This window comes from Leucopleurus acutus, assembly GCF_964270905.1.
Source record: "Leucopleurus acutus genome assembly, chromosome: 10".
NCBI lineage: Eukaryota > Metazoa > Chordata > Mammalia > Artiodactyla > Delphinidae > Leucopleurus > Leucopleurus acutus.
This window is the reverse complement of record NC_139153.1, coordinates 53,415,601-53,441,540: the sequence shown is the minus strand read 5'-3', so window position 1 is coordinate 53,441,540 and position 25,940 is coordinate 53,415,601. Positions and strand designations below refer to the sequence as shown.

The window sequence follows — 25,940 nt, the reverse complement described above, 5'->3', positions numbered from 1 at the left end:
TGTTTTGCATTGCGTACAGGTAATGTTCGCAGTTTTTTAAAAACAATGCTACTTCCATTACAGGAGAAAAAAATGCCTTCACAAGCTGTCAGCAGTGAACTCGCAACAGGAGTTATGTTTGTGGTGGGGATGGGGGCGCCAGTCAGAAAGGAGGCAGCTGAGCCGAAAGGGGGTCCTGGGCGTCCCCCCAGAGTTTGAACCCCACTGCCTCTCTCCCCATCGTGGGGTTGGCTGGAGACTTAACCTCCAGAGGCAACGATAATCATCCCCTCCTGTCACACATTCTTCCTTTAGGGGCTGAAAGGCAGGAGAGAAGGTACTAACGCCCAATTAGCATCCGAAGAGACTTAGCAGAAGTAGCCTTAGAAGTAGAAGAGACTTTGTGAACTTAGTATAGGAGTCAACCCCACAAGCGAATCCACCTTTCATGTTCTATTCTATAACCCAGTACTTCTGCTGGTATAGATTCATATATATACACACCTAGAGGTACCAGAAGATGTGTGTTCAAAGATGTTTATTACAGCATCATGTATAACCACCACAATCAAATTAAACATCTGTCAGTGAAGGACTCAAATAAAGCACTGACATCCACCCCTTAGAACAGCATCTGGTCATCCTAACAGGAGTGTAGTAGATCTAGATGTCCAACAGGGAAAAATCTACAAGATACATTAATAAGTGTAAAAAGACCAAAGGACAGAACAGTGTACGTGAAACGATCCATTTGTGTAAAAACCAAACGTAGAGCTACAGATACATACACACTAATGCACGCCTAAATTTACTAGGCTGACGTACCAAAGAGCAGTCACCTCCAAGGAGCACTCATGGCAATAGGTGAGGATATGTCCTTTTTATTTGATCCCTTTCTGTTCTATTTTATAAAAAGTAAAACAATACATATAAAAAGAAACAATTTTATACTGCCCTGCCTAGGTGTTTATAAAATACTGATGTAATGTCCAGAACTCCTACTATAATTCCTGGAAAATAAACCAGGCCAGAGGGAAGAAAGCTTTAGAAGTGGGGCCCTACCCATATATCCAGACAAAACTATAATTCAAAAAGACATGTGCACCCCTATGTTCATAGCAGCACTTTTCACAGCCAAGACATGGAAAGAACTAAGTGTCCATCAACAGATGAATGGATAAAGAAGATGTGGTACATATATACAATGGAATACTACTCAGCCATAAAAAAGAATGAACCAATGCCATGTGCAGCAACATGGATGGACCTAGAGATGATCATACTAAATGAAGTAAATCAGAAAAAGAAAGACAAATACCATATGATATCACTTATATGTGGAATCTAAAATATGACATAAATGAACTTATCTATAAAACAGAAACAGACTCAGAGACACAGAGAATAGACTTGTGGTTGCCAAGGGGGAGGGGTGGGGGAGGAGGGATGGATTGGGAGTTTGGGATTAGCAGATGCAAACTGATATACACAGAATGGATAAACAACAAGGTCCTACTGTAGAGCACAGGGAACTATATCCAATATCCTGGGATAAACCATCATGGAAAAGGATATGAAAAAGAATATGAAAAAGAATGTATACATATGTATAACTGAGTCACTTTGCTGTACAGGACAAATTGCCACAACACTGTAAATCAACTAGACTTCAATAAAATAAATTTTAAAAAAAAGAAGTGGGGCCCTACCTATGATTAAAGACCACATTTGGAGCAAGTCAAGAGGGGCATTACAGTGAGTGCAACTGTCGTAAGTGAGTCAAGGAGAGAAGATGTCTCCAGAAAGAAAAACATAAACAAAATCATTGTGAAGAAATCATTTCAGGTTGTATTTGGAAGCAGAACAGGGAGGTATAACCAAGCAAGACATTTCCACGTCCTCCCTGAGCAAGACAGCAGATAGGTTACAGTAAATGGAAGCCTAAGAAGTCTGAAGTGTGGGTCTTCCTATCAGATACATGGAATACAGAAAAAGAATGCAAACGGATATCGTAACTAAATTTGAACTAATGACATAAAAGGGGTAGCCCTTTGAACGTTAATTCGTTAATTTTAACAAATATTTACTGCCCTAAATAAATTCATTGGTCAATTATTTCCTATACAATTTTTTGTTTGTTTGTTTGTTTTTTTGCGGTACGTGGACCTCTCACTGTTGTGGCCTCTCCCGTTGCAGAGCACAGGCTCCGGACGCACAGGCTCAGCGGCCATGGCTCACGGGCGCAGCCGCTCCGCGGCATGTGGGATCTTCCCGGACCGGGGCACGAACCCGTGTCCCCTGCATCGGCAGGCGGACTCTCAACCACTGCGCCACCAGGGAAGCCCTACAATTTTTTAATTGAAGTACAGTTGGTTTACAATATTGTGTTCGTTTCAGGTGTACAGCAAAGTGATTCAGTTGTGGGGTTTTTTCAGATTATAATCCATTATAGATTATTAAAATACAAGACATTGATGGTAATTCCCTGTGCTACACAGCAAATCCTTGTTGCTTATCTATTTTACGTATAGTAGTTTGTATCTGTTAACCCCATACGCCTAATTTATCCCTCCCCTGCCATCCGCTTTAGCAACCTCAAGTTTGTTTTCTATGTCTGTGAGTTTGTTTCCATTCTGTATATGCATTCATTTGTATTATTTTTTTAGATTCTACATATAAGCGATAACAAATAGTATTTGGCTTTCTCTGTCTGACTTATTTATTTCCTGTATTTAAGGATAGGAGATCCTCCAAATAATCCATGAAAATGCCTACCTCCTATCTCCTATCCCCTGCGCATCTGTACCAAGATCTCAGACTGAATCCTGAGGAGAAGCTAATTCATACATGGATACCAAACTACCTGAGAACATTCTGACACACTTAGATGCAGAAGCACCTTACAGAGTGCTTCGTCGAGCTGGGGTCTCGTTTTATTTAAGGGTCTGTGACAAGGAGTCTTCGTGAAAAGTAAATCTGACTCCTCTGCTGCCGCCACAATGACACCATCTGCTCAAGCTTCTCCGCAGACCAGTTACCAGCTGCCTAAATGGACAACACAGAAAGACACAGGAGTGTCTTTCCAGAATCAGTTCCAATAAAGTGTCTGCATTCCCCTTCACTCTACCTACAAGCAAATCCTCCCACCTTTCTCTTGGCTTTAAATGTAAATGTCACAGGACAAGTATGAATTCCTCGATGGTGGAGAACTTTAAAGATACTATGGAAAACAGCTTCCCCCAAGAAGCCTATCACTGGGCTGAAGGCTGATCCCAGCAGATGCAACACCCCCCCTCCACCCCACCCCGCAGTGACTTACCTTAGAATTCATCTCCATGTGGTATTTGGCACAAGCTCGAAGCTGAGTCACCCAGAACTGTTTCTCTTTTGCATCAGCAGCTAAAATAGAGAAAGAAAGGCTTGGAGCAATTGAGCCAAAACACATCCAACCCATTTCTACACGCACCTGAGGGGTTGGGGGCCTGGGAATGAAGGAGCGAAAGGCAAATGCAGATGGTACTCATGCCAAAAATCTGACGACACCAAATCTCAATCAAAAATCCTTTTTTTTTTTTTTTTTTTAACAAATCTAAAAAGTTTTGAGAAACTTAAAGGGATTTTCAGAATTCCATCTTCCTGGATGGAATCACTTGAACACATACAGATCAATTTCTCCGAAAGTAATCAATACACTTATATTCTTTCTCTTTTTTTAAATTTCTAACAGATTTTTTAACAGCTTTGAGATAGAATTTACATACATAAAATTCACCTGTTTTTAATATTAAGTGATTTCTAGTATATTTACAGAATAGTACAACCATGACCATAATCTTGGTTTAGAATATTTCCAGTATCCCCCAAAGAATCCTCCACCCATCAGCAGTCACTTCCCATTTCTCTCTCCCCACCCCCTTTCCCATCCCTAGGCAACCACTAATCTGCTTCCTGTCTCATAGATTTGCCTGTTCTAGACATTCCATATGAATGCTCCCATGCAGTATGTGGCTGCCTTCTTTTACTTAATGTTTTTCAGGTTCATCCACATTGTAGCATTTTTATTGCCCCTAACACATTTTTTTTAAATCTCTCTTTTCAAATTATAAATACCAACTCAGAAACTTCAAACAGAACAAAACTGAATAAAGTAAGTTTCTTGTCATTAGAAGGGAGTTAGAGGTGGAATTTCTTTTTCAGTGGGGCATTATCTAAGTGGCTGCAAATATCCTTTGTTAAAACACTTTGCTTTACTGTGTAGTACACAGTGGGGGCACCTAATATAGTCCTATGACAGGTGCTTAATGAAGGTTTCCCTGAAGAAGTGACCAAAAAATTCCCTCTTAAACCACGTTAAAAACTTAACTTATTCTGAAATGTCTGTTATGAGAACAATTTGGCCAATTTTTTAAACTCTTCTGAAAAAGTCATTTCTACTTCTTTAAAAAGCAGCAGGGAAGAGAAAACATGATTATTTTTAATGCCTCTACCACATGTGGCTAAAAGGAGGATCAAAGTGCAGTGTTTAAGGCCCCTTTGTTAACTATCGGAGTTGTAATGTGGAGTTATCAGCCTTTACAAAATTAGCGTTCAGCTGAACTACCATTTTAATATATGTTCTCAAGGGTTCTTATTATGACTGAACAGAACAAGGTACAAAATGTTGACTTACAGACCCTCAAATGTCCCCCAAAGAGACATTACAGTACCAGTCACTTGCATAGTCACAATCTTCCATCTACACCACCATCTCTCAAATATATAAAATTATTTTCTTAAAAGATCATGGATACATAATAGGTTCTAATAAAATCCAAGTTAATTTAATTGCATAACTCACTGCATAAATATTTTAACAGAATATATACTGCATAAATGTTAAATATGCAGAAAACAAAATGATTCCCCTAGAAATTTGTATCATTTACAAAAATGAGCCTGTCATCTGTCAATAAAACCCAACTTCAGCTTGAACTTCTGGTGAAGAAATCTGGAAGTGCAGACCAGCGTAAGACTAGGTGAACCCTACTTCCAAAGAATAAAAGGATTCTGCAGAAACTAGAGCCATTTTCCTTAGGAACATGAAGAATTGCTGCTTTGTGGCAGTACCCAAAGGCTCCAAAAACATTCCCAAAGCTGTTCATCTATTAACATCAAGATTCATCTCTACATGTAGCGAGACGTGAAATGAGAAAACCAATGCCCAGATTCTTTGGGATGGACCAAGGACCAGCCAGAAAGAGGCAGAAATGTGTCCTCCCTCTGCTGTAGTGCGTAAGTTTAAGCTAAATTTAGCCCTTGTGATTAGTTCATGCAGATAATAAAACTTTTATGTTTGCTATTAAAACAGCCCTTAAAAAAAACAAACTTGGGGTTTAATAACCCAGAGAATAACAACTAAAGGGCAAAATAAGATGGCTCAAATGGTTAATTGGTTGGGCTGTTCTTTTGTACAGGTTCGTGTCATTTTAGAAACCACAGGCGGGTTTATTAGCAATACAAGCCTACCTCAAGAAACAAGAAAAATCTCAAATGAACAAACTAACCTTACACCTAAAGGAACTAGAGAAAGAAGAACAAACAAAACCTAAAGTTAGTAGAAGGAAAGAAATCATAAAGATCAGAGGAGAAATAAATGAAATAGAAACAAAGAAAACAATAGCAAAGATCAATAAAACTAAAAGCTGGTTCTTTGAGAAGATAAACAAAACTGATAAACCATTAGCCAGACTCATCAAGAAAAAGAGGGAGAGGACTCAAATCAATAAAATTAGAAATGAAAAAGGAGAAGTTACAACAGACACCGCAAAAATACAAAGCATCCTAAGAGACTACTACAAGCAACTATATGCCAATAAAATGGACAACCTGGAAGAAATGGACAAATTCTTAGAAAGGTATAACCTTCCAAGACTGAACCAGGAAAAAATAGAAAATATGAACAGACCAATCACAAGTAATGAAATTGAAAGTGATTAAAAATCTTCCAACAAACAAAAGTCCAGGACCAGATGACTTCACAGGTGAATTCTATCAAACATTTAGAGAAGACCCATCCTTCTCAAACTCTTCCAAAAAACTGCAGAGAAAGGAACACTCCCAAACTCATTCTATGAGGCCACCATCACCCTGATACCAAAACCAGACAAAGATACTACAAAAAAAGAAAATTACAGACCAATATCACTGATAAACATAGATGCAAAAATCCTCAACAAAATACTAGCAAACAGAATTCAACAACACATTAAAAGGATCATACACCACAATGAAGTGGGATTTATCCCAGGGATTCAAGGATTCTTCAATATACGCAAATCAATCAATGTGATACACCATATTAACAAACTGAAGAATAAAACCCATATGATCATCTCAGTAGATGCAGAAAAAGCTTTTGACAAAATTCAACAGCAACTTATGATAAAAACTTTCCAGATGTGGGCATAGAGGGAACCTACCTCAACATAATGAAGGCCATATACGACAAACCCACAGCAAACATCATTCCCAATGGTGAAAAACTGAAAGCATTTCCTCTAAGATCAGGAACAAGACAAGGATGTCCACACTCACCACTATTATTCAACATAGTTTGGAAGTCTTAGCCATGGCAACCAGAGAAGAAAAAGAAATAAAAGGAATACAAATTGGAAAAGAAGAAGAAAAAGTCACTGATTTTAGATGACATGATACTATACATAGAGAATCCTAAAGATGCCACCAGAAAACTACTAAAGCTAATCAACGAATTTGGTAAGGTTGCAGGATACAAAATTAAAGCGCAGAAATCGCTTGCTTATACTCTAACAACGAAAGATCAGAAAGAGAAATTAAGGAAACAATCCCATTCACCATTGCAACAAAAAGAATTAAATACCTAGGAATAAACCTATCTAAGGAGGTAAAAGACCTGTACTCAGAAAACTATAAGACACTGACGAAAGAAATTAAAGATGATACCAACAGATGGAGAGATATACCACGTTCTTGGATTGGAAGCATCAATATTGTGAAAATGACTACACTACCCAAAGCAGTCAACAGATTCAATGCAATCCCTATCAAATTAGCAATGGCATTTTTTACAGAACTAGAATAAAAAAATCTTAAAATTTGTATGCAGACACAAAAGACCCCAAACAGCCAAAGCAGTCTTGAGGGAAAAAAACAGAGCTGGAGGAATCAGACTCCCTGACTTCAGACTATACTACAAAGCTACAGTAATCAAGACAATATGGTACTGGCACAAAAAGAGAAATATAGATCAATGGAACAGGATAGAAAGCCCAGAGATAAACCCATGCACCTATGGTCAACTAATCTATGATAAAGGAGGCAAGGATATACAATGGAGAAAAGACAGTCTCTTCAGTAAGCGGTGCTGGGAAAACTGGACAGCTACCTGTAAAAGAATGAAATTAGAACACTCCCTAACACCATACACAAAAATAAACTCAAAATGGATTAGAGACCTAAATATAAGACTGGACACTATAAAACTCTTAGAGGAAAACATAGGAAGAACACTCTTCGACATAAATCACAGCAAGATCTTTTTTGATCCACCTCTTACAGTAATGGAAATAAAAACAAAAATAAACAAATGGGACCTAATGAAACTTAAAAGCTTTTGCACAGCAAAGCAAACTACAAAAAAGACGAAAGACAACCCTCAGAGTGGGAGAAAGTATTTGCAAATGAATCAACGGACAACAGATTAATCTCCAAAATATATAAACAGCTCATGCAGCTCAATATTAAAAAAAAAAAACTCAATCAAAAAATGGGCAGAAGACCTAAATAGACATTTCTCCAAAGAAGACATACAGGATGGCCAAGAAGCACATGAAAAGCTGCTCAACATCACTAATTATTAGAGAAACGCAAATCAAAACTACAATGAGGTATCACCTCATACCAGTTACAATGGGCATCTACCAACAACAAATGCTGGAGAGGGTGCGGAGAAAAGGGAACCCTCTTGCACTGTTGGTGGGAATGTAAATTGATACAGCTACTATGGAGAACAGTATGGAGGTTCCTTACAAAACTAAAAACAGAATTACCATATGACCCAGCAATCCCACTACTGGGTATATACCCTGAGAAAACCATAATTCAAAAAGACACATGCACCCCAATGTTCACTGTAGCACTATTTACAATATCCAGGTCATGGAAGCAACCTGAATGCCCACAGGCAGACGAATGGATAAAGAAGATGTGGTAGATATATACAATGGAATACTACTCAGCCACAAAAAGGAATGAAACTGGGTTATTTGTAGAGACTGTCATATAGAGTGAAGTAAGTCAGAAAGAGAAAAACAAATATCGTATATTAACGCATATATGTGCAACCTAGAAAAATGGTACAGATGAACCGGTTTGCAGGCAGAAAGAGAGACACAGATGTAGAGAACAAACGTATGGACACCAATGGGGGAAAGCGAGGGGGGGTGGGGGGTGGTGGTGTGATGAATTGGGAGATTGGGATTGACATGTATACACTAATATGTATAAAATGGATAACAAATAAGAACCTGCTGTATAAAAAAAAAAAATTCAATAGAAAAGAAAACGAAACCACAGGCGGCGGTGGGGCATTAAGTGTTTCACCTGCTATTGTTTCTGCTCTGACACTTTATTAAGCAATAGAGAGCAAAGAGAAACCAAGGACCATATAAATCTGGGACACACACTGTATGAATCTCCAAAGTGAACATGAATCTTCTCACAGTTCCCAAAAAACTTTCTTCAACTATAGACAATTTTATATCATAGGTTTGTGGATTGTTTTATAGATCCTGAGATATGACTTGTATATTGATAATAAAAGAACCTCAGGAAATTCCCTGGTGGTCCAGTGGTTAGGACTCCGCACTTCCAAAGCCAGAGGCCCAGGTTCAATCCCTGGTTGGGGAACTAAGATCCCACAAGCTGCACAGCGTGGCCAAAAAATAAAAATAAAGGAACCTCAGCTTAGCCCGCCTCTGGGTAGCAAAGCTTGGAGGAAGGTCAGCAAACTGACTCTGTGTGTGTGTACATGCACAAGCGTGCAAACATGTGCATTTGGGGTTTGGTTTTGTTATGTTGTTAGAAGAAGACTGACAATTTTTCCAGCAATGTGCCCATGACAGAATGCTGGAAGAATGATCTAGCGATCAAATCACACCGCTGCAGACAACTCTGGCCCATCAGAAAACCTGCGAGGTGGATATGCCTCGGGGACGACAAGACCTACGGTTCCGGCCAAATGCTGGGCTCCCCCGAGACCTGAGGAGACTGCTTAGCAGACCTCAGCTTTCAAGAAGCAAAGAGAAGGGGAGAAAGTGGACAACAGGACATAACACCAGTTGGCTTTTCACCAGGCTCTAGGGCCACAATGGGTTAAATAAAGTGCAAGTGAAGGGGCCTCTATTAAGAGCTGGTTCTAGAGGAACTTTGAGCGGAGGACACCATGACCCTTAAAAGGCTTGACCTGTGCTCAGATCACAGCCCCACGGGCACTGGAGGAAAGACTGACAGTATACGGTCCAGGAAAATATATACTGAGCTAATATGAAAAATCTGCCCAAGTCCTGAGGCTCAGCCCGGTTTGCAAGCACTCACCTTTTGTTTGTCCTTAATTGCTCAGTTAATTAGGACAAACACTTCCTAATGTCAGCTCCTCTCCCCACCCCAGGGGTAGGAGAAGCAGCATCTGTCACCAGAGTCCGCAAACCCGGCAAACTGTTAAAGGTGATTTTTAAAAAAAATCAAAAAACAAGAGAGTCATCACCATGGTAACTGAACCCAGGAGGCCCATCTGAAAAGTTCCCGGGAGAAGAACGTACCTCTCAGTTTGTACATCTCCCCATTGGCAGAGTACACGACCAGCATATGAGGCGCTTCGTCACTCAGGGACACGATGGCGCCAGACAGAGACAGGGCCCCTCGGGGCTTCTGGTGTTTGCTTTGCTCATTCACAAAATACTGCAGGATACCAGCCTCAAAATCCAGCACAAAGTACCTGTGTGGAGAAACCACAGTGCATCAGTTTTCTCTCCAAGCAAAGAAGAAAAAGAACATAATCCTTAAATTGACATCAAGGCTCCCAATCCAGGATGCTGGAAGCTAAACGTCCCTGCCAGGCACCCACATAAGTCATCCCCGTGTAGGGAGAGAGCACCCAATTCTTAAGTCAAAGCAGCACCTGTCATGGCCCCTGGGGCAAGGGCAAGGGCCAGGCCCATTCTCGATTCGGTGCAATGCCCATTCATACGTAAGCCTCAGAATGGTAAAGAAGAGAGAAGCATTGGGACACAGACTCTGGTAACAGGCTCCACGTGACCTCACAGGAACAGCTGAAATTCACAGCCCAGAAACAGCAAACTGGGCCAGACTCCAGCCAACAGCCTGGGCACTGTATGGGGCCTGAGCTCCAGAGCTGGTCAATCCAGCCAACTGGAGGTGCTCACACAGCCCCCCCGGCACCCTCCAGCGGGCCCTTCCGTGGGTCACTTTTCACACAAAGGGACAAGAATTCCCTCCGCTCTGGGAGGCTGTAATGCCACTGGAGTCTACATTCAGGGTGAAAACAGGGAAACTGCTAGTTGCCTGAATCGCTCAAACAAATCTTGGTAGCCGAGTACCTGGCCTGTTGATAGTCACCATCTATCACCAGGAAGCAATCAAGACAACTTCCCCTTCTCCACCAGGACGAGTTGTCTTCACGTGAGACCCACAGGCCCCCTGCGACCCAGGGGCTCACCACAGAGGCCCCAGCCTCTCACTTTCTGCTCCACCCACGCTGGCTCACCCAGCTGCCTTCCACCACTTTGCTCATGCCGTTTCCCCCACCTGGAGCAGTTACTCGAAGTGATACAGATCGTTACCAATCCACAACATCGAAACTCTTCCCACAATTGGGCTTCGCATCACCATCCAACTGCACGTCAGTAGGTTTGTCTCATTAAAGAAAGAGTCCAGACACCGTCTGACACACACGGCGCACACAAGCCAGTCTCAAATCAACCACGGCGCAACTGGGGGGTGGGAGGAAGCAAGTTCTTCATCAGCTTGAGATATACTTGCCACCCCTGTGGCTAGAACGTGGTTCCCTGCCCTATTTACTGCACAGTAACTTCAGGAACAACTCAGGTGCCACCAACTTGAGAAAGCGTCTCCTGACCAGGTTAAATCTTCCTCCCACAAGCTCTCACTTTGAACTCACCCCGCATGGCCCTGGCCTCATCGGGTGTCTACATTTGCAGGATTAGGCGATTCAATGTCTGGTTCCCCCCAGACTCTACGCTGTTCGGAAGCAGACAGTGCCTGACACCTCACTGATACTCAGTTAATATTTATTCAGTGAATGAATGAAAGGGAAAAAACTACCGAATTCCACCCTTTTCAATCCGTGCACCGAAGCAGCTGGGTCACCACTGTGAACTTGCAGAGGCACTGGAAAATACGTCACACTTTTGAGGGATATAGAGTGATGCTCAACATCGGTCAGATATAAAGCATACGAACAACTCAGGCAGTTTTCACAGTTTCGATACTAGTTGCACTGCATTCCTTTCAAAGACATAGCATCTTTGCAAAGCTGGGTTTTCAGCAGTTGCTGGGTTAACAAGGAAACATCGACAGGGAATAGGAAGAGGGCAACGATGCCAACAAAATCCCAAGGTTTGAGAGAGAAGCTGTACAGAATCCGCAGACACACACAGTCCATCAACAAGCACTTGCAGTTATTTAATGGAGAAACATATTCATAACGTAGAAACATAAACATTTATGTTTATTATTTTTTCAAAAGGCCACTGAGTTGTTAGGACATCAATGTACATGAAGTTGTTTGGAGCTGACTGCTTTAATAATAATTTTTAAAAAGCTGGGGCTTCCCTGGTGGCGCAGCGGTTGAGAGTCCGCCTGCCGATGCAGGGGACACGGGTTCGTGCCCCGGTCCGGGAGGATCCCACATGCCGCGGAGCGGCTGGGCCCGTGAGCCATGGCCGCTGAGCCTGCGCGTCCAGAGCCTGTGCTCCGCAACGGGAGAGGCCGCAACAGTGAGAGGCCTGCGTACCGCAAAAAAAAAAAAAAAAAAAAAAAAAAAAAAAGCTGACTGCTTTCATAATAAATGAAACTAGGATATTTTTTAACCTCTAAGCACCACGAACCAAGAAAGTTTACAAAATTCTGACTTAATTGATTCTCATAGTAACCAACAGACAGCCATCATTATTCCCCATTTTACAGGCACTAAGACTCAAAGAAACTCAAAATCTAAGTCCCACTTGTCTGTGTCCAAATCCACACCTGGTTCAGTCCAGCACTCACAAACTCTCCTTCGAGTCTCACGCAAGTGCCCCCGCTTGTCGCTTGCTCCGTGTCACCTCTCCTGTATCCACTTAGGTACTTTATTCTCCAAAGCTTCCTGCTCCAACAGAGCTAGCTGGGCTGAAAGCACCTTTGCCTGGCCACAGAGGTCCCACCTCATCCCCATCCCACAGAGCAGGCGCACCTGACGACCCAGGTCTCAACCCTCCAAAACTCCAATTCCTCTAAGAAACATTAATTATTTGTAACATTCCAAATGTCCTGCCCAAGGCTATTTACCTTTTTTACCCCTCTCCTTCCCTATCTCTGGAGTCACAATAATAAGGATATACTTCTGGTATCCACGATTAGCATGGATAAATCAAGACACAAAAATGTGCTCCTGGACCAGGACTATTCAAAGTGCGGTTCCTCGCCCAGCAGTATCAACATCACCTGGGAGCTTATCTGAAACGTAAATTCTTGGCCCCACCCAAGACCTGCTGAATCAGAAACGGGTGGGGGTGTGGGGCGGCCAGGAAGCTTCCAGGTGATTCTGATGCAGCTCAAATTTGAGAAGCACTGGCCTAAACTAATAGCTCATCACCCAATCCCTACCCTCCATTTCCAGGAGACACAAGCAGAATACATTACCCAGCTTTCCTCGTAAGGACGTGTGGCCATTTGAGCTGTAGCCAACAGAATGTGAGCAGAAGAAATGCAAGCCAGGACTATAACATACAGACAGACAGACGCATGCACATGTGCACACACATGTGCGCGCGCACACACACACACACACACACACACACATACAGATTGGAATGGAGACACCCTGCAGGGCAACTCGGGATCCACGACAGGTGTGGCAAAGACACAAGAGGGAAGCAGCCTGGATCCCCGAATTATCACCTGGAAGAGAGCCACCTCATTTCTACATGGATGAGAAAGAAGCTTCTGCTTATTAGGCCACTAAGATCAGTTAAAGAAGCCAGCCTGACAAATTCACAAAAAATATTTTTTAAATGTCTATTTTCACATCCTTCTACTTGAAATGTGCTCCTCTCCTCCCTTCTGTGATGTGAAGACCAAATTCCATCAACGAGAGAATACCTGGGGTGATTTCTGAGCCGCCAGTGGTCACATTGTTCAAATGCTGACCCTGCGCTTCTCTTTAAGAGTAAATGTTCTCACGAAATTGAGTTATATGTAGTGAGGTGGATGGACCTAGAGTCTGTCATACACAGTGAAGTAAGTCAGAAAGAGAAAAACAAATACCGTATGCTAACACATATATATGGAATCTAAAAAAAAAAAAAAGAAAGTGGTACTGATGAACCTAGTTGCAGGGCAGAACTAAAGAGGTAGACATAGAAAACGGACTTGAGGACATGGGGTGGGAGGGCAAAGCTGGGGCGAAGTGAGAGTAGCAACGACATATACACACTACCGAATGTAAAATAGTTGTCTGGTGGGAAGCAGCAGCATAGCACAGGGAGATCAGTTCGGTGCTTTGCGATGACCTAGAGGGGTGGGATAGGGAGGGTGGGAGAGAGCCTCAAGAGGGAGGGGATATGGGGACATGTGTATGCATATGGCTGATTCACTTTGTTGTGCAACAGAAACTAACACAATATTGTGAAGCAATTATACTCCAATAAAGATCTATTAAAAAAAAGAGCAAATGTTTTCCACGTGACCTATATTTAATGTCAGCACAGTCATGGTGACTGCAGCTGTGCAGACACGGCTCCTGGCAAATCACAGGATGAAGAGCAAGAATCCGTACAAGCGTCGGGAAGGAACCTCGGCTCCGACTACAGCATTCTGTGTCTCCAGCCGCCCCTGCACCCCCCAAACCGCTCTGGCAGAGCAGCAGTGTCCCCCATCCATAAACATGCCTCCTTTACACAGCAGGAAGTAGGAAAGGTACTGCATCGCATAACCTGAACAGGCTTCAAGGAAAAGGCAAGAGCAGGTGGCCCTCAACTCCCCTGCCCACCCCCCATCCACCCTGTGTCGTTGGCTGGAATGGAGAAAGGGCTGAACACCTCTCTCCCCTTTCTGCTCTGCCCACTCATCAACCGGGCCCCCGTCAGCCTTCCCCGCTCCCAGAAGCAGCTTCACAAACGCATCCTGCTCAGACCAACCATATATTTGCAAAGGACATTGTTAAGAAGCTGGTACCAAGAAATGAATTGAATACTGGGGGTTTTTTTCAATAAGGATGACAGAATAACCAGTTGAGGTCACATTATGCAGAATACGGGAACACATTAATGATTTTTCACATTACCTATTTCAAAATGACAACTTAATTCTAACCCCCTGCCTCAGGCAGAAAAAAAAAACATATTTCCACGACTTCCTAAAATAGTTTTAATGCAAATGCACAGGTTTGAGTCATGTGCACTAAGCAAGGTCATCAATAATTTACTGCTTTTCTAAAGACAGTTAAAAATTCGATCGTATTTGGAAGGGAGTGAAAGGAGAATATCTGATTAAAAATTACAACAGACTAAACATCAAGTGTTCTTTCAGGATGGTCTTTGAAAGTTGATTTAGATTGTGTCCCATGCAGGTAGGAGCTGTCCACACGGCACTAAGAAGGGCATTGCCTGTGGGTCACATCCCCTGGGAGGAAAGAAATTGCATTTGGATTCCCGCAGGGTCAGGGCTCTGGTCAGGCACTGCTGTTTGAAGCTCGCTGCTGTATCTGAAACTCATAGCTTTCATTCTAAATGGAAAAGTTAACCGTATTCCTGGATGAGGCTTCATTAAATGAGGTGCAAACGCCGGATAAAATCCTGAAACATTCTTTAAGGTTTTTCCCTCTGGAGAAATGAATAAGACGAACCTAATTCCTAGTGGGTTCTTTTCTAATTAGCATCTCAAGCTTTAGTTTGCAACTTAACCAATGTGCAGGTGAACTTAACTGTCTACAGAGGGAACATGATTTAGGGACTATGTTAACAGACCAAAGAGGGTGCTGAGTGAGAAAAGAGAGAAAGAGGGGAGACATCAAACCAACCCATGAAAAGAGCCATCAGTCCCGATCAGGCCAGTTTCGGGGTGGCAGCCTCACCCCGTCCCAAAGCTGGGACCCGCGGCGAGTGGCAGGCCTGCCTCAGGAGGGCTGAGGACAGGCCACTGCTTCGAAAACAACATGTGAGCACGTGCACAGACGTAGACACACCTGCATGCACACACACTCACACGCGCATACACATTCACGCTCACTTGAGCAGGCCTACACACAAAGTAGCTGCCCTTACCCATCACTGCTCTCCAAGCCTTGCCTCGCTGAGGGTCATCTGTCAACACCTGTAGCCTTTTAATTCCCACCCCCACCTGCCTGACATAGTTTCATGAAGGTTCAACTTCAGGATCTAGAAGTTGAAAACCAGACATATTTACTTTGAGAAGGTGGAGGCACACCAATGGCCATTAGCATCCAGTTAGGAGCAGAAAAATAAAGGGAAAGGATTGGGGAGATGGTGGGGAGGGACATGGGGGAACCAGTTCATTAATGCCAAGAAGCAGAAGGTACAAGCAAACTACAAGAGGGTTACAAAGAGGAAAAAAATGCAGTGAAAAAAAGAATCTTTCGAACAGGAACTTTGCCAGACAGGCTTGCTGCTGACGAAGAGCTAAATCATTTCATCTAAACTGAAAAGTGAAAATTAAAGCAAGAGGAAAGGGCTTGAGAAGGGAGGTGATGGCCAGGCCCGTGATGCCTGAGCAGACACCTTTTACACCCACGGTAGTACTTCCAGGAGGGAGTCAGGACCCCTCCCGTTCTCCATGGGGCTCCGCCGCTCGCTCCACACCAGGCATGAGGCCCCGTCCACCACCCTCCACGCGCGAAAGCGGACCAAGCCCCCAGCTCGCACAGGCGTTTTTCCTGTTGGGATCTGCCTCACCTTCCCAGGCCCTCTATTTTCTTTCTTCTTTTCCCCCCTCGCCCCCACAGTATTTATTAACTATTTATCAAGAGAAGCTATTCTTGGTGGGAATGTAAATTGATACAGCCACTATAGACAACAGTATGGAGGTTCCTTAAAAAACTAAACATAGAACTACCATACGACCCAGCAATCCCACTACTGGATATATACCCTGAGAAAACCATCATTCAAAAAGAGTCATGTACCACAACGTTCATTGCAGCTCTATTTACAATAGCCAGGTCATGGAAGTAACCTAAGTGTCCATCGACAGATGAATGGATAAAAAAGATGTGGCACGTGTATACAATGGAACATCAGCCATAAAAAGAAATGAAATTGAGTTATTTGTAGTGAGGTGGATGGACCTAGAGACTGTCATACAGACTGAAGTAAGTCAGAAAGAGAAAGACAAATACCATATGCTAACACATATATATGGAATCTAAAAAAAAAAAATGGTTATGAAGAACCTAGGGGCAGGACAGGAATAAAGACGCCAACCTACTAGAGAATGGACTTGAGGACACAGGGAGGAGGAAGGGTAAGCTGGGACGAAGTGAGAGACTGGCATGGACATATATACACTACCAAACATAAAATAGATAGCTAGTGGGAAGCAGCCACATAGCACAGGGAGATCAGCTCGGTGCTTTGTGACCACCTAGAGGGGTGGGATAGGGAGGGTGGGAGGGAGATGCAAGGGGGAAGAGATATGGGAACATATGTATATGTATAACTGATTCACTTTGTTATAAAGCAGAAACTAACACACCATTGTAAAGCAATTATACTCCAATAAAGATGTTAAAAAAGGAGAGAGAGAGAGAAGCTATTCTTTAGCCCAAATATTCACACTTCATAGTTCAAGAACACAGCTCAGTGACAAACTTCCATGGAACTGAACCCAAAGAAATTCTTTACATTCCAAAATACTTTGCACTCTGAAAGATGCCAACCTTCTTCACTGCCTCAAACTCTTTCACGGATTCATAATTTCTGAAGAAATCTGCATATGCCAGGCCCTCTGTCTTCTGAGAAGGTCCTGCTGGAGGCCACCTGTGCCTTGTCCTGGCCATGACAACAGTGACCTTTGTTCTTCAGCTAAAGACCCTTCTCTGGGTTGGGTGACTGACTGCCTAACTGTTCCAGAATCCCAGTCCACATGCCAGCAACACACCAAAATGGCAGCGGCTTGGTCCTGCCGGCCTGGGGCGTCCTGCTCTCCCCACAGTCCCAGGGAGGCCTTGCCCGGTGCAGGCACTACACACCCATATTCCAGGTTTCACCTGCCTTCCAATTCCCTCTTGCCCACAACCACCCGAAATAGCACCATTTCTGAGATCTAGTATCACCACGTTTCTACAACTTCCAACCTATTGCTTATAGAAAATAAAAACTCAAGGAAAATCAGCAAAGCAAAGCATACTCGTGAAGGGAAGGAGGATTTCAAATTGTGGGTGTATTTACCTAAGTTTACCTTAAGTCTTCAAAAGGACTATCAGCTGCTGATCATTGATCGAACACCTCTCATCTTCAGAGATGAATGTATCAAAGTTTTCCCCAGAGTTACTTCCGTGGAGCTGCCTCTCTCACATAAGAGAGGGTGTCTCTGCCTCTCCAGGTGGGCCTATGACACGTTGGTCACTGTGGTCTCCTTACCTCAGAAGGGTTCACACTCAAAACCCTTAGAGTTTCTGGCTTGAGAAAGAAGGATAAATCTTCCAGAATTTCTCTCATGACAACCAAACTTCCTGGAGAGGATAGACGATGGATCCAAGCATCAAAACCTCACAACAAGGTTCCAAGGCACAGCACCTGCAGGCAACCTCGATCCCAGCCAAGTGTTAAAGTCTGGAATCCTCTCAACACATGAAATTGGGGCGATGGTGAGAGAAAAGCTGAGAGGCCTTCTTACGTCTCTCAAATCCCTACTATTCAACCTGTCATCAGAGACTTCCACAACTGCCACCACCCCCCACCAAAAGCACTAAGTGAGAGACTCCAACACACTCCAGAAAGTACTAAACTGTCAGAGGGCCCTAAGGCACATCACCAACTCAGGGATAAATATACTCTGTCACATAACTCAGCCATTATTAAAAATATCCAGGCATGCAATACAAGTTCAACCTCAAATGTATCAGAAAAATGTCATGTACTATGGCCTGTCTATAGCAGAACCATTATGCTGGTCTTCAGATGTCTTAAAAATATATAAACTGAACCACTGATAAAAATGATTGCTAATGTTTACAGAGCACTTTCTATGTGTCACGCATTTGTGCTACCATATTATCTCATTTACACCTCCCAGCAGTCCTACGAAGTAGATGTGACCATAACCTCTTTCTACAGATGAAAATTTCAAGCGCAGAAAGGTAAAAAGCACGCTCAAGATCTTACAGAGAGGAAGTTACAGGGTAGACTTTAACCAGGGAATCTAGCCTTACAGGCCACGGCTCAAAACTAAGATACCTTGTGTTTATTAAAATACCGCTTTCACTACAAAGATGCAAAAACACAGGATCAAAACGGACAGACAGATAAGAAAAAAAAAAATTAAACACAATCAGATTGGGAGATTTTTAGAATTCTCCTTTCACCCAGAGTTGGACAGATATGCAGAAAACAAACAGGGATATATAGATTCAAAACAATATATTCCCAAGTTTTATTTCAAATGTTACAAATAATTACATATGCCAATGAAAAATATAACTTCTTTTTAGATGTGCATGGAACATTTTCCAAAATGTTGTCTAAAAAAACATCAAACATCTGAAAGTAGAAATTTTATAGGGCACAATGTTTGCATCTCATAGCAAAATAACATCTGACATGTTAAATACTTAAAAATAATAAACTAATAGTATTAGTTTTAATAATATATTCACATATAATTATATCATATTATATATTAGTATTAGGAGAAAATATGGGTGGATATTTTTAAACAGGGTGGGGAGGGCTCCATAACAAGAGATTGCAAAACCATAAAGAAAAGTATTGACACATACTCCTAAATTTAAAAAAATCTCCAGCTAGGGCTTCCCTGGTGGCGCAGTGGTTGAGAGTCTGCCTGCTTATGCAGGGGACACGGGTTCGTGCCCCGGTCCAGGAGGGTCCCACATGCCGCAGAACAGCTGCGCCCGTGAGCCATGGCCGCTGAGCCTACGCGCCCGGAGCCTGTGCTCCGTAACGGGAGAGGCCACAACAGTGAGGGGCTTGCGTACCGCCAAAAAAAAAAAAAAAAAAAAAATCTCCAGCTAAAAATAATCCATAAATAAAATTAAAAGACAACCAATAAAAAAGAGTTTTAAAAAAGAATACTGAAGTGTCTTGCCTTCTAAAAAGAATGCTTTTTTTACAGTTTGGGTTACTTCCTCCTGCTTCTGAATCAGCCTGGAAGCTTATTAAAAATGTGGATTCCTGACTCCCAGCCCATACTTAAAAAATCATGGGCTTCCCTGGTGGCGCAGTGGTTGAGAGTCCGCCTGCCGAGGCAGGGGACACGGGTTCGTGCCCTGGTCCGGGAAGATCCCACATGCCGCGGAGCGGCTGGGCCCGTGAGCCATGGCCGCTGAGCCTGCGCGTCCGGAGCCTGTGCTCCGCAACGGGAGAGGCCGCAACAGTGAGAGGCCCGCGTACAGCAAAAAAAAAAAAAAAAAAAAATCAGATTCTTTGTGGCTGAGATCAGGAAATCAGGAAACTGAATTTCAAAGCTTGCCTAGATCATCCAAGTAGAAAAACCAGTACAAAATCGAGTCAGGATAAAACCTTAGAGTGTTACTCACACCCTGTTTTTTTTCTGGTCGTTCAAGCTTTTACCCCTAGGCATTCATTCAACAAACATCTCAGCACTATGGGCCCATGCAACCAAGCAGAACATATTATTTAAGCGTGAGCTGACCTCATTTTGTCGTGGTCTGAAAGAGCCAAAGCCCTGCTCCTAAATCACCACAGCTCAGGCAGTAGGTATCTTGGCTCTGTTACATTGGAAGTATTTTTGAGAAAGATTTAAAGAAAAGTTACGAAGTCACCAGGCCTGGAGTTCCTGTATAATCGGATCATCAACTAGCACCACGTAGGCGCCCACCTGCGCAGAGCAGCCCCAGGACCAGCCCAAGTGAAGCACCTGAAGATTAAGGGCCACCAGCCCGAGTGGCTGCTGCCTTGGGAACCGCCTCACCTGACAAAGGACCAGCATAACTCACAGTGAACTCTTAACACAAAATTTGATGTACTGCGCTTCGATTTGATCTATCATGACACTCCATCTGCTTTTAAAGACCAGGTGATTTAATACCAGGAGCAAGAACTGAGAGCTTTCTAACACAAGTTAGTACAGGCTCTCAGAATATTGCCCCGTCACCTTCTGAACTCCTATTAACTCTTAGGTTTCCAAGGACATTAGGTAAGAACTTCAACTACTACTTTAACTAAACTGTAAAATATCGAGACCCATCGTAACGTTCACAATTCATTTTCATTCTTGCCATCAACAACACATGGAACTTACCTGGGAATCCTTGAGATGGACCGAGTCTTGAATCAAGTCTCTGCCTATCACTAAGAGCTTCAACATATACATCAAGTCACAGTGAAAAGGATTCTGATACTGGCTAAAGCCCTGGGACAAAGACGAGTGGGAAGCCCAGGCCTGGTACCCATCAAAATGAAGAGAGATGGGAAGCTGGCCTGCGGAGACGAGGGAAGCAGTGAGGAGCAGAAGCAGGCCCCTAGGCTCAGCTATTCTGTCCCAAATATCCAACTGAGTCAGGCCCTAAGCCCCACTGTCCCTGGATCAGAGCGTCCTTTATTCTTCCCTATGGTTACACGGCATATAGGAAAAAGGTGTGATCTAGCAGCAAAAGGCCTGACTAGACCTGTGGGTTTCAAACATCTGCTGCATCAGAATCACCTGGAATCTTGTTAAGACACAAGTTCCTGTGCCCCTCCCCCAGATTCAGGAGGTCTGGGTGGAGCCAGAGAACTCTAGCAAGTTCCCATTTGATGCTGATGCTGCAGGTAGGACCACACTTTGAGAGCCACTGAATTCTCATTTTTGTGAACTTGGCCACGGTACTTATCCACCCTGAGCCTCGATGCCCACGCCTTCAAAAGCACAAAGCTGGCTCATTCTCTTTGGAACCATTCCACCATCGCTGTGCCTCAAGGTCTGTCTGGTTATAAAACCAGAACTTCCAAAAGTCCACATCACATTTCTGAATGCAGACAGTGAGTCGGATCCAATGCTCATATTGCATTGTATCAGCAACAGCAGTTTAGTTAATTGACTACAAAGCCAACAAGACAGAACTTAGAACACAAGCCAGTGTTTGCTCTTTTTTGGAGGTGCCATGGCAATATTATTTGGCAAGGTTCTCAGTGTGGTCAGCTGTACCATGTTCTGTGATATGGGTAAAGCATTGTGGATACATTTACTCATTCTATGGTTAAACAAAAGAGAATCTACATAAGCCCAGCTATTTTTAAAGAATTTAGCTTTGGTTCCAAAACTAAGTTTTATTTCCAAGAATTCCCTCGTTTCTTAAAAAAAAAAATTTTTAACTGAGTACCAACCTTGCTAGGCACTATATGCTAAATGCTAAAAATATATTGGGGGGGGGGCAACAAGGTCCCTGATCTGATGGGGGCTTGGAAAAATGGTGCCAACAGACAATAAAATATTTACAAAAATAAACGTGTGACTATAGCTGTGCTGAGCCTCATTTCTCAAGACAAAATGTCCATGAACTGGTGAATGGTTAAACAAACTGTGTTACATCCATACGATGGAATACTATTCAGCAATAAAAAGAACACAGTACTGATACATGCTACATGGGTGAACCTCAGAAATATGATGCTACATGAAAGAAGCCGATGCAAAAAGATTATATATTATATGATTTCATTTATATGAAGCGTCCAGAAAACGGAAATTTATAGAGACAAAATGCAGATGAGTGGCTGTCTGGGGCTGAGGATGGGAACAGTATTAACTACACGCTGGCTAGAGGAAATTATTTTTGCTGATAGGAATGTTCTCAAACTGGCTTGTGGTGATAGTTGCACAACTATATAAATTAACTAAAAATTACTGAACTGTATACTTACAATGGGTCTATTTTATGGTGTGTAAATTATACCTTAATAAAGGTGTTTTTAAAAAACTTCAACAATCCTGGCAATAGCCTAGACCAGGGTGGAGGTGACAGAATCACTGCAGGGGTACAATTGTCAAGACCTGATAATGAACTGGGAATTCCGGTTGGGGACTGTTGCACTTCACACGCCTTTAAAACTTCCAAAAGGTGTTGACTAGCAATTGGATGAATGGATTTGGAACCCAGAGAAGGTCTGAGCTGGAAATATAAAGATGAAATCATCTAAAAATAAGTAGCCATGGAAGCCAAAGCCATGGGTGAGATTGCACAGAAAGAGAATACAGGGAGGAGAAGGGGGGCAGGGATGAGGGGGCCCAGGATCAAGACATGAGGAACTACACCATTAAGCAGGAAAAGAGGCGGACAGAACAAGACAGAGAGGTAGGAGGAAAACTAGAACCCCAGAAAGAGAACGTTCACGAAGGCAGGAGTAATCATCTGTGTCAAATGCTAACAAAATGTCAGTAAGATAGGAACTGAAACATGTCTTCTTTGTGACCATACATGATCTATTTGTATATTTAAAGATTCATGGGGCTTCCCTGGTGGCGCAGTGGTTGAGAGTCCGCCTGCCGATGCAGGGGACACGGGTTCGTGCCCCGGTCCGGGAAGATCCCACATGCCGCGGAGCGGTTAGGCCCATGAGCCATGGCCACTGAGCCTGCGCGTCCAGAGCCTGTGCTCCACAATGGGAGAGGCCACAGCAGTGAGAGGCCCACGTATCACAAAAAAAAAAAAAAAAAAGATTCATGGATTTCCATGACCCTAAGTTCATTGTGAAGCAAATCAGTTCCTGTTGGTGTGCAAGCCCAAAAGAAAAGAACTTCTCTTTTCTTCCAAACATGTACTGGGTCCACCAGCTGTTTCCCAATACTCATGTTCCATTTTTACTAGAAACAGTGGAAAGATGGATCTCTGGGTTGAAACCAGGGGCTGCAACCTCAGCTCTAGCTAGGATTAACTTGTGGTCTGAAACCAAGTATAGTGGGGACAGCGGACTACCTACCCCACCTACCAAATATCCATTGCCTCTCTCAAATCAAGAGAACTCCAATTTTTATCTGGGCCAATACATGATGCCAGAATACATTTCCCTGCCTTCCTTTCAGCTAGATGTGGTCATCTGAGTAAGTTCGAGCTCATGAAGAACAGTGATGAATTAGATCCCTTCCCCTCCTCTACCTGCTTTTTTGGAAGGTAGATGTGATGGCTGGAATTCCAACACTCCTTTTGGACTTTGAGGACACAGCCACACCCTAGGGATGATGAAGCAGAAAGTAAGAAGGAGCATGGGTCTCTGAAATCTGTGGAACCCCCAAACCAACCCTGCAAAGCTTATGCAAAAAAGCATGCATGTACAATGGAATATTACTCAGCCATAAGAAAAGAATGAAATAATGCCATTTGCAGCAACATGGATGGACCTAGAGATGATCATACTAAATGAAGTAAGTCAGAAAGACAAAGACAAATATCATATGATATTGCTTATAGGTGGAATCTAAAAATAAAAGATGCAAATGAATCTATTAACAAAACAGAAATAGACCCACAGACATAGAAAACAAACTTATGGTTACCAAAGGGGAAAGGGGGGAGAGATAAATTAGGAGTTCGGGATTAACACACACACACTACTAGATATAAAATAGATAAACAACAAGGACCTATACTATATAGCACAAGGAACTAGACTCAATACTTTATAACAACCTATAAGGGAAAATAATATGAAAAAGAATATATATATGTATATATATATATGTATGTATGTATAACTGAATCACTGTGCTGTACACCTACAACTAACACAATATTGTAAATCAACTCTACTTCAATTAAAAAATAAGTAAATAAAAAATAAACAAGAAGGATCTAAAGGTTAGCAACAACAAAAAAATCCCTGCCTTTATTTTATGGTCCTTCTATGGAGGAGAGGAGGGAAGGTGGAAAAGACAGTACTTGCTCAGATCGGCCTAACCCTCTGAGGTAGGTATCATTACTACCCCTTTCTAACCATGAAGAAACAGAGAGGGGCTCTCTTTTACCAGAGTCACACAGCCCATAGGCAGTAGAGACAACGTGAGCCCAGGCAATCTGCCCCTAACCCCTGCACCATCCTGCCTGTCTCAGAAAGCTGTGAGCACACTAAATCTCCCCCCTCAGGACAAAGCGCCTCGGCCTTCAAGCATCTTCTAAGCAGAGCTGTGCGGTGGGAGAACGCACTGGTCAGGAAATGTCGACTATTCAGACTGCAGGTCAGAGGTGGGATGTCTGCTCAAACCAGTGAACTCGGCTGCCCAGTGGCAATTTCTCCTCTATGGATTCTGCAGGCAGCTAACACCGAAGAGACGGGGAGGAGAGGAGATGAAAGGGGAAAATCCAAACAGGACCGTCCAAAGAATTCTCACCAGGGCTGATGGGCTTCACCCCAGAGAGATCAGCGTCTTGCCTCTTGCGGCCGCCGTGGGCAGCTGGCTTGCTCACTCTCTCCCTGGTCCTCCAGGAAACCGAACACTCAGCAGGAGCATCGTAGCTCCCCTGCCTATGGGTCTCAGGGCTGGGAAGGAAGGACAGGGCAGGCCTGGCAACAAGTCCCAGGCACTAATGCAAGAATAAGCCGAGATGACAGATGGGCAGATCAGATCAGCTCAGCTCAGGTTGCCACCAAGGGCCCTGGAAAAATACACACATTCCCAAAGGGAAATCCGCATGCTGGCTAGCTCTACCTGGCACGTCATTAAACTAACCTGAAAGGGTCCAACGTACCAAAAATGCTGCCCAAAACAAGATTAAAGTCTCAACTGTTCCTCCAACATATGCTCTGAGGCCTCCGTGCAACACGATCCACCGCGACCACAACACCGGGGCCAAAACAAAGCCACCCTGAGGTCGCCGGGTCCTCCTGGGAGTTGTGGACACAGCACGCTCTCTGCGGACACAGAATCCTGAGCGGGGACACAGAGGCCCAAGTGTCCACACATGCCCACTCGCTGCCACAGACTCTCTCAGGGAGCCTGAGTCAAAATCATTTCCAACCTAGTCTGACCTTGTCAAGATCTGAGCCTGGGGAAGCCGCTGGTGTTTTGCCACTGAGCCCAAGGAAACATGGAACCTCCCCAATTTTCTGGGGAAGAGTAGGTGTCAGTGAGTGGATAGAATTCCCAGTTTTGAGGTTTTTCTCGAAAGAATTTTTCTAGACGCAACTACCAACATGTCTCTAGTGGCCACGAAACAAATGAACACACAACAAAGAAATCAGGTAAGAAAAGTATCTACCTCAAAGGACTTTTTTGAGAATTAAATAAGTTATTATTTGTAAAATGCTTAGAACAATGTCTGGCACACTGCTAGCAATATATATATTCCACACATATAAACAATATATATACGCAAATATTTCTCAAATAACATATTGAGGAGATACTTAGCAATTACCCTTAAAAAAATCCTGGTCTTTTTTTTTTTTTCATTTTACAATTAAGGAAAGAGCTTTTATTTTATTATTTTTGTTGTTGGGGACAGCAGGTTATGGAAT

At 43.1% G+C, this 25,940-nt stretch overlaps 1 protein-coding gene across 1 annotated transcript in view; it reads right to left on the bottom strand.

Moving 5' to 3' along the window:
- The window catches only part of OSBPL10 (oxysterol binding protein like 10), a 284,771-nt gene that overhangs the window by 183,448 nt on the left and 75,383 nt on the right, over positions 1 to 25,940 (bottom strand). The window contains exons 2-3 of the mRNA XM_082847276.1: positions 9,816 to 9,991; positions 3,299 to 3,378 (exon numbers count right to left, since the gene is read on the bottom strand). Of these exons, the coding sequence (XP_082703402.1) occupies positions 3,299 to 3,378; positions 9,816 to 9,991 (256 nt within the window). The remainder of the gene's footprint in view (positions 1 to 3,298; positions 3,379 to 9,815; positions 9,992 to 25,940) is intronic.